The 10,000-nt window shown below is 37.3% G+C and overlaps 1 protein-coding gene across 1 annotated transcript in view; it reads right to left on the bottom strand.

Moving 5' to 3' along the window:
- Nucleotides 1–4,437: 4,437 nt before the first annotated feature.
- Nucleotides 4,438–10,000, bottom strand: part of LOC138040894 (synaptotagmin-7-like) — a 6,893-nt gene continuing 1,330 nt past the window's right edge. Inside the window, exons 2-4 of the mRNA XM_068886604.1 lie at nt 9,607–10,000; nt 6,424–6,538; nt 4,438–5,886 (exon numbers count right to left, since the gene is read on the bottom strand). The exon at nt 9,607–10,000 is cut by the window's right edge and continues 373 nt beyond it. Coding sequence (XP_068742705.1) covers nt 5,579–5,886; nt 6,424–6,538; nt 9,607–10,000 — 817 coding nt within the window. The 3' untranslated portion in view covers nt 4,438–5,578. The remainder of the gene's footprint in view (nt 5,887–6,423; nt 6,539–9,606) is intronic.

Below are 10,000 nucleotides of genomic sequence, written 5' to 3'. Positions count from 1 at the left end.
TTCGACCCTAGGCCCCATGGGTTCCCCTGTTACTATGGTCAGGAACCGGAGACCCACCATCGACTCTTTCCAGAAATGGTTGAACGCCTATCTGGCATTCATACTGGTCCTAGTCGCTGCCTACCCTCGAAGAGCACTCAAGTTAATCAAATACCAGCAAATTATAAGTGGGGCCGTAACCAAGTTTAAGGGAAGGGTGTGGTATTTGTAAGAACTAACCGCACGTCTGCCACCACTGTTTTGCCAGCAACCATGCTGCCACATCCTGCCCACGGCAACCTTCCAATAGCTCCAGCCCCTCTCGGTGTTCCTCCGCTAGTGAACGCAGCAAAAAATAAAGTGGACGAGTTCAGGAGTTTACACAAGCGGCGGGTTTCTAGACCTATTAGCATTGATAAGTTAGAGATAGAATTAGGTAATCATCCGAACCAAACTTTTGTATCTATTCTGCTAAGTATGCCCAGGGAAGGTGCGCACATAGGCTACTCAGGCCCCCGCTTTCCCTGGGTTTCCCCCAACCTGATCTGTGCTGTTCAGCATCCAGAGGTGGTTACCCTCAAATTGAACAAGGAAGTAAACGTTTTTACTCTTCACCGCCTCTCCCTGCCTTACATTGTCAACCGGTAGGGATAGTTCCCAAGAAGCACTCCCCTGACTGGCGGGCTATTTACTATCTTTCATACCCCCAGGGAGATAGCATTAACAATCACATACCCAAGGATCAATTCTTTTTGTCTTTCGTTCGGGTGGACGACACCATTAGTATAATCCAGTCTCTTGGTAAGGAGGCCTTCATGGCTAAGACCGACCTCAAGTCTGCCTTCCGTTTGATACCGGTCCACCCGATGATTGGAACTTGCTGGGTCTTTACTGGCGGTCCCGTTATTTTGTGGATATGTATCTGCCCTTTGGTTTGCGTAGTTTGCCTTTTCTTTTCAACCAACTGTTCGGTAGTATCGAATGGATTCTTAAGCACAATCACGGCCTTCAACATGTAATTCACATCTTAGACGATTTTTTATCGCAGAACCCTCAAAAGTGCTGTGTCTTGAGAGTTTTAGCACATTACTCCGGGTTTTCATGTCGCTCATTGCCCCTGTGGTAGCATCCAAAATTATAGGCTCTTTCCAAGTCCTTGAGTTCATGGGCATTGCCTTTGTACATTGCTCACGTAACATCAACAGGAAAGCCTTGCCAAAAAAACCCAATATTTTGGCTTTAGTTGCTCATAATTATCTGAAAAACGAATTCAGTGACCCCAATTTTTTATTGCACAAAAGTGATCAAAAGGCCAAGAGTGCCTGCAATCATTTAAGGTGGCTCTGAATACAGAATTGTTTTTAAACATAACTGAAAGTTTCAATCTGGCATGCTGATTACATTTCAGAAATTAAAAAATGGGGGTCACCAAGTTTGTTTGGGAGATATGAGCAGCTAAAGCCAAAATATGGGATGTTATTGCCGGGCTTTCCTATTGCCATGGTAACTTTTTATGTCACAAAAATGACCAAATCTTTTTCAGCAATAATTGGTGTTTGATATGGTACCATAACGGGGGGTGGGGGACATTGGGGTTTGTGGAAAACCAAAAGTCTATCAAGCAGAATTATCATATCAAATACCTTGGAATTGTTCTACAGTAGACTCCCATCTTAATTTCAAAGAGCATGTTCACCAGCTAAGCAAAAAAATTTCCAGAGGCATTGGGATCCTAGCAAAACTGCGTCCTTTTTTTTTCGCCGTCTATTCTGAAACATCTTTATCATTCTCTTGTTTACCCTTTCTTAATAATTTATTTGATGCAACTATCTGGGGTAATACTAGTCTTATGAAACCACTTTACACCCAATAACTGGTTTACAGAAAAAGGCAGTTACATCTCCTATTTTTAAAGACTTGAATATTGTGAGTTTTCTTGATGTTATATAATTATAGAGGATATTACATGGCCGCACGGGGATACAAATTTTATCTTAGAGTGCTGAAAGTATCTCTCACAAGTGAGCTATACTTTCAGCAAGAGAAGATAAAATTCGTATCCCCAAGTGGCCATGTACTGTTCTATTTATTACATAGATATTGATGAAATATCTAGATTTAAAACAACTTGTTTTACTCATTTTCCAAATGATGAAAAAGTAGTCACCAACCACTAAAACATGCATAAAAAATTATTTTGTTGTTGTTGTACAGTTGTTGTAATTTTGCTTTTATAGTCTGAGGGTTATGACTTGGACGATAGGTTCCATTCACAACAATATTGTTTTTCTGAAAATTACCCTCAAGTGATGTATGAACATTGAATTAACACAGCAAACAGCAAGGTAGGCAGGTAGTCTACCCTTAGCCTTATAATAATGCAATTCCCAGGTTTTCATACTTCTGACATCATGGTCTGACCATGCTGGTCTCTCTCTTTAAGCAAAGAAACATCAATTACCACCTTTGTGCACCTATATGGCAGCCAGAAATCCACACAAACATCTGGAATTCATTTAGCGATGAAAGTGCTTACTTTTCGCTCAAGAGATAAAATACATGTGTATATGAACACATCTCCTAATGTACTTGAAACACTCAGACTGCTGAGATTCATAGGCATAGACATTTTTTTCAACCAAATAACTTTGTATCATGGTATCTGGCACGCAAGGTGACAATTCGGAAAATCAAAAATAAATGCTGTATTTTTGAAATGAAAGATGTCATGGAACTTGAAACTTGAAAAAAGACTTATTTCTAGGTTATCTTCAACCGCCAAAAGAAAATTCAAAACACCTTGTCGTTTTGAATTTGATGACATCACTGTGAAAAGTGAGCTTGAGCTCATGCACAGCTTTTCTTTCCCTCTTTTGAAGTGTTAATTAAAACCAAGAGCAGACCTTGTTTTTGGATGTGGCCTGAATAGGCTGGCCTAGCAATGGAAGTGAAGCTTATACTGATGACTTTGCTTTTTGCTTTTCTATCATATCTGGAGAGAACCTGAGAGCATAGTGTGTTTTTACACAACATTATATATGTGCTTAAAACAGTGAGATCTTTATCAACGTTAAGAGAAAGCAACAACTTGCTGCCATTCATGAGACATCACTTGGCAAACAGCTAACATGTTCATGACCTGAAAAAATGTTATTGTGTGTTGAGTCGTCATGGTCTTCTTTTTTCAATCAAAGAATTTCAGGGACAATGGTATCTTAAAAGGTTAATGTAAGTCAACATGGGTGGAAACCCAGACACAAATTTATTTATGGTGCATTTTGTTATCAGACAAAAAAAAAAACACCCACTAGACAAAAAAAACAGGATTTAGCTTTAACCTATTCACCCTGAAGCAGCCTCCATTGCCAAGTAGTAAAATCAAATTGTCTGGCATGAAAAAGAGTGAAATATGTATGGGTTATTGACCAAGTGTGAGGTCTTGATGGCTGGATATTGGCCAGGTTCTTTTTTTTTGCGTATTGAGACGAAGTTGAAGTCCAAACAAGCCTGGGCAGTAAAGGATTTATTATATGGGATAAAACACAAAAAAATATGTCTTTGATCTTGCGGGACCAAGCGAGAAATCCTGAGCAGGCAGTATAACTCCATCTTGCCTGCTTGGGTAGCCAATCACATTGTAGTATTTGGTTCATCTTGACTGCTCACGGAGCTAGTGATATAATAAATTATATTGAAGGGGCACAGCTGTCATGCTAAATTTCCTGGTTTTAGGTCAAAAGCTCACACGTATAACATTCAGGACAACTCACTGAGATGATACGAAATATGATATGTCACAAAGAGCTATTCATATTTAACTTCTCACGACTTTCAGAGTACAACATCTCCAGTGAAACTTAAAACTGGCCAATTTTCTCAAGTTTCAATCTATTTTCCATTCCCTCCATCCTTGGCTGCAAACAATGAATAGCTTCAGTGCACGTCAGTGGCCATTGGCAACAAAACTACATCATTATTTTTTGGTCTTCATTGGTGCAAAGCCGTCTTTTAGTGTTTTGAATTTTGACTAAAATAGCACAACTCTACCCCTTTAAGTATGGGAAAGGGTTTTAATATGACAGACGCTGATGCACAAACTTGTCAATAATGATTTGAGACCAAAAGTTGATCCACAGAACGTTTTGAATAATAATTTGTAGAAACAACCAAAGTTGTTTTTGTCGTTATGTTTTCCTCTTAATTGCATGGGGAAAGTTTATTTGACATTTTTCTCTCCATGTTCATTGCACTAGCTGTCCTTTCTTCCCCTGCAGTTTAGCATGTTATGACCAAAATAGGCTGCAAAGTTGAATGTGACATTGAGTAACAAAATTGTGAAGACGTGACCTGTATATTTGATTGCCTCTGGTTTCATGGTACTGAGCTGTTTAAAGTTGGCAAAATTCTAGCCAATATTTTGACATATGATACATACTCTTACAAAAATCAAACTTCTCATAAGGGTGGTACAACAGTTCTTTATTTGCTGTAGGCTCACATGTGAAGAGTAGTGGAATTTAAGCTGTTTTAAAAGATGCAAAGAATGCAAAACATTTGCCTACATAAACAATGTTGAGCCGTATGCATGGTGTACATGAATGTGGCGTGTGTATGCTGACACCAGGGTTTGTTTTTTTAGTATTAAACTTAAGTGACAAAAATTCTTGTCTGGATACCTTGCTGATATTGACATCTTGCCTCTCTAAGTAGATCAAATTTACTTTACACCCCTTTTTTTTAGACTTAGGATTAGACTGGATGCCACTAAAAATTAAAATTTAGTTGAAGGCACGTAATTATTAAGGGATTTTTGAAGGTCATTCATGGCCATTGGCTTTATTAAAATATTTACACTGACTGGAATTAATTTATATTTTTTACACGTCATGATATAACACCTTATGATGCTTCTGATTGAACAAAACCCCAGGAGATTTATTTATTTTACATGTAGCACAATTCCCCATTTCAGAGGGGACAAAGGGATGGGGGAAGGGGGAGTAAGAGTGTCTGTTGTTTAAAGTAAGAACGTGCCTTGTCAATTATGGTAAACATTAATTTGCTTTTACAGACTCTGAGCTGAATGAGAGAAAGGCTTCTCATCAATATTTTCCAAGAAGAATTTGAATCTTCAAGGTGTTAGATCAGAACACTTTAAAGCAGTGTCATTTGTCTGAGCCATTTTCTTTGAGGTTACCCAGATGGCAGAGGGCTTCCATCTCACCACTGTTGTTTTGCTTTTAATTTTTTTTTCCACTGGGAAAAAAAACTTTTTTGTCATGGGGGAGGGAAATAAGCAGTGAAAACAGCTAGTTGTAGGAGAGAAGATGAAAACCTCTGTTCGTGGTTCTTTGATAACCTTATTTTCTTGTTAATCAGTAGGCAGGAAAAATATATTTGAAATGGGTTTGTATGCATTGCTAATAAATACTATTCATATTAATGCCTAAAATATTTAACACCTAAAAAGTGCAATATCTGGCACTCCTTTTATCTTGAAACCTGTGTATTTTCATTGGGGACCGACCAACAGTATTTCCTTCTGATTCCAAGATCATCATAATTATCTCAACCATAAAATTAATATTTTCCAAATGCATTAATAAAGTTGTAATCTATGCCATTGTGCCACAGGTTTCCTAGGAGTACCCATCATTTCAGTCCAATGCCGAAGTGATGTTCCTGTGGTACGATACCCCAAAATGACCTGGCCGATCATTTCATTTTGTGTAACACGATCAAAATCCATAACGGTGAAGACAATGGTCATGTCTCTAACTTTGTCCACTGGGGCATGAAAAATAAATGATTCATTCCAGACTGGATCCTTGTTTCTTCTCTTAATTGTTGTTTTTTTCTTGTCTAGTCTCTTTCCTCCATGCATGGAGTAAATCTTGACATAGGGATCTAACAAGAGGAAAAGGGGCAAAGTAGTTAACATTTTCCAGGCCCTCTGTCAGCACATGAAATACAACTATTCAATAGATTGGTTGTTCATTCAAGTGAAATGTCTTGATGTTTTGCATCATTTTGCACTCCCAACATAAAGAGGCATCAAGTAGAGCATGCCAACATGCATAGATCTCTTTTGTAGTAGCTGGCAAGGTTCATATCAGAGCCTATCAATAGTTTCTGAAACACAGTTAAATCAGGGCTGGATCTAGGATAAATAATGGCTGGTTTTCAAAAAAACGAAAAAGTTTCTAGGGGATCTTGGGGTATACTCCGACTGATTTCTGTAAAACGGTGGAAACGGATATGGATCCACCCCTGTAAATACATGCACGTGCAGTACTGCTCGTGCGTTACGCAACTCACATCACACCCTACAGGAATTGCGTTGCATGCGATGTTAAAACATCTGTAAGTACAGTGACTGGAGGAGCATGCACAATGGCCTTTTGCATTTATTTTCAGTGTTTGTTAAAAGGGAGGCAAACTCACCACATGATCCAATAATGTCCATTTTCTTCAAGTTGGCAGCCTTCATTACAACCACAACAATCCTATTATTAGTGGGCTGATACATCATGGACACTAGAAGGTCCCCGAGGTGTTCCTGCTTGTCATGAATAAATCAAAACAAAAAATTAACATTTCAAGACAAATGTTACAATACAAGCTTGCACTTACAAATTAACTGACAACCACTAGATGAAGTCCAGAAACAATCACACTCCAGGAAATTTTTGGAATGTGATTGGTGCCTATTATCATCCTGACTGTTTATCAGTCTGGGATTAGGACGTCCCAAAATCACTTCATTAATCAAGTTGAAGTTGGCTTCTGGTGGTTTGACTCGAGTAACTAAATGTTGCCCTTGTCAAGTGGTTTTAATCTTAGGTTTGAAAGAATTTCTTCAATTTAGGGGAAAAAAAGGAAAAAGCCAACATCTGAGTAAAGTAGGCAGTGCGGCCCAGTGGTTAGGGCGCTTGCTTTGAGATCCAGAGATCCCGGGTTCAAGACCTGCTCTGAACACTCGTTGAATTTGATCCTGGTAGTCCCTGGTTCAACTTCCCAGCTGCATATGTAAATAGCCAACTGGTTTGCCTGCGGCCAGTTGGGATTCTTAACAGTTGTTCTGTTCTGTCGTTTCGTTGGTTGTGTTTCATTGGCCCTGAAAAGTGTGCTTTTCGTCTACTGTTGGTATTTATTGAAACCATTGATTAATGAGTCAGCAAAAGATTGACTATAATTAGAGAAAGGAGAGCTACATATGGGGGTTGGCTCTCCAATTTAATAACTTAGAGTAATAATTTCAAAAAGTGTTTTTGAAAAATACTTTCAAGGAGATTGAATAAAATAGCATTTCAAAATCTCTAGATTTCTGCTTTTTCTGGGAATGTGCTTTCAGCTTTCAAGATTGGCATTTACTTTGACTCATTTGCTGTGCCAAGTGACCAAGAACATTTTGGGCATCTTGATCCTGCCAGCTCATGTAAAGACCATAATTAATTTCAATACCCTGTCATGATCCAAAACAGAGCTTATGCCAACGTTTAGGTCCTGTTTTTGTTCTACTAGCTATATTCTCTTGCAATGTATCCAATCTGACTGCCACATCTGGATCACTGAACCTATTTTTGCACCCAATGCTAACCAAGTGGTTTGGGATTGCAAGCCTGATTGAATATCCATTTGTTTTTAACCACACTGTAAAGAATGTTTCATAAAATAATATTATTGAAAAAATATATACCTGTGGTAAAACAAGTTATTTAAAGCTGCAGTGGAAATTAATAAAAGATGATGTTTGCAGTGGCCAAAAGAAGATAGAATCACACACCAAACTCCGCAAATATTTTGCTCAGAAACTTAACTCCCAAGAACACCTTTTCGATAAGCCCACACAGATTAATTAGCATTTTGAATTATCTTCTCTGTTTGCTTTGTACAGTGTGTACCTTGGGTTTTCAATAAACATTGTATGAAAGCTGATTAATAGTACAAGTAATGAATCGTCTTGTTCCAATAACTTCCCTAAAGAAAGGAAACAATTCAATCTTTTTTTCCAATTTAATCTGTCTTTCACGTAATTAACATCTGTTATCTTTCTCAAAATCAAAAATCTCCTTATATCAATATTATGGTGCTCCTTCATTTACCTATTTAACACCTACACATGGGCTATTTAATTTTAAGCGGTAAAATCTCACGTAGTCAAAGCATTGCAGGCAGTGGAGTATCCTTAGCTTGGATGTGGCAAGGATGACCAAATTTAAATTCATTTTTTCGATTTAATATTATAATAACTTTTAGCAATAAAGATTTTTTCCAAAAACCTAGCAATCATGATAATGGGTTTGAAAGATCTCCAACCAAAACAAGAGATTATTTTTTCTTCCTTGTACCTTTGAATACCTTTATGTAAATTGAGGGTAGCATTACAGATTACGCTCCACAACAGTTGATAGACTGTTCAAAATAAACACAGTAGGGGGGAAAACAAAAATACTTAAATCACATTAAGCATGATGCATCCCTATGAACAGCCTGGTCAGCTGCAGAGATTGATGTCACAGTGAAAAAACTTTTGGAAGCTTGATCTTCAGAAGTTTGCTTGTTGAGTATCGGTGTGCACAAAGTGAAAGTTGTTATTAATTATTCATGCCTTGGTCTAAGCATCTTGTTAACTTGGGTTCCTGTAATGTTTCTCAGTTATTTTTCACTATGGTGTGGTCATTAGTGAAGGTCTGCTCAATTGTAATCCCAAAACCATCTTCTGAGAACACCATAATGATCATATATTTTCAGATATTTTGCTTCAGTAGTGATAGAATGATACAAAATCTATCTTACTTTGAGTCAAGAGTTCGAACCTGTGAAATATTAATAGCTTTATTAAACCTTTAATTCTCCCTTAATTTTAATTCTTATCTTTTGTCATAAAATACCACAATCGGATAATTATGTGCAGCTTTTTTGAAATTATGCCAATATATTAACAACGGAAATCAACGCTTATCGAAGGAAAATGACATAATTTTGAAGAAAAGCAAAGACAAATATCTACAATTGTAGATATTTTTAAGTAACTTATACAGTACCTTGACGAGCATTCGTAAAGTTTTATCAAAACAAAAAAAGCACGTTAAAAAAAAATACTAGCTTCTTGAACATCTACATGTTCCAGCACTCGGCAAAGTCCCTTTTTGACTTGTGGCTGTTTCTGCCTAGGTGGCCTCATTCACCACAAGCCTTTTAACTATGTTGTATCAATGAAAAGATGCAGAAAAGGAAAATATTTATTGAAGATAGTTAATTTTCTTACGTGTGCATGGTTACAAAAATTTTAAACAGAAATGCAAGTCATTTTATAAATTAGTAATTTCCTGTTACTTAGCGAAAGCCACTTTTCTTTCAATTAACACTAATGGCGATAAATTTGGGCTTTCTAAATTTTTCATGCGATCGCTAATAAGCTGTACGATGTCGTGTTCAGAACAATAATAAGCTATAGTTTTTTATTTAAAAACATTCAGAATATTTTTTAAATTTTTAAATCAAGTCCTTCAGTTATACTGATACTCTCCTGATAGGGTTGTCAATTTCCAGCTCTGATGAATAACTTTGGTTGAAGAGAACAAAATATTTTGAAATATAACTGCATAAAAAGGAAAAAAATACCTGACGCTTGCATGGCTGAAGATCCTTACAAAATGTCAAGGTTGTTGGTCCCAAATCGACATCCGACAGGGGAATTTCAATTTCTCCAATTGGGTCATTTCTGGAAAATCGATCATAGTCCAAGACTTGTAAATACAACGTTCGACTCAGTAACTTGTTGTGGGGAAATCCCTCAAATCGAAACACTTCGTTCCAAGTCGGATTCAGATTTTTTCTTTTAATCCGAGTTTCCATTTTGTGTTTCTTGTCCGGGAGGAGCAAAATTTTCACAAAAGGATCGCTAGTACCACTAAAGTCTTTAGCGGGAAGGCCAGCAGCTTTGAGAATTTTAAGAGAGAGCACCATCTCGTTGGAATCATAACTGATTGAGAAGTAAATTTTGCCGAGATCTTCC

The sequence above is a fragment of the Montipora capricornis genome, chromosome 3 (assembly GCF_036669925.1).
Source record: "Montipora capricornis isolate CH-2021 chromosome 3, ASM3666992v2, whole genome shotgun sequence".
NCBI lineage: Eukaryota > Metazoa > Cnidaria > Anthozoa > Scleractinia > Acroporidae > Montipora > Montipora capricornis.
The sequence above is the reverse complement of the archived record's forward strand: the minus strand, read 5'-3'. Positions and strand labels throughout refer to the sequence as shown.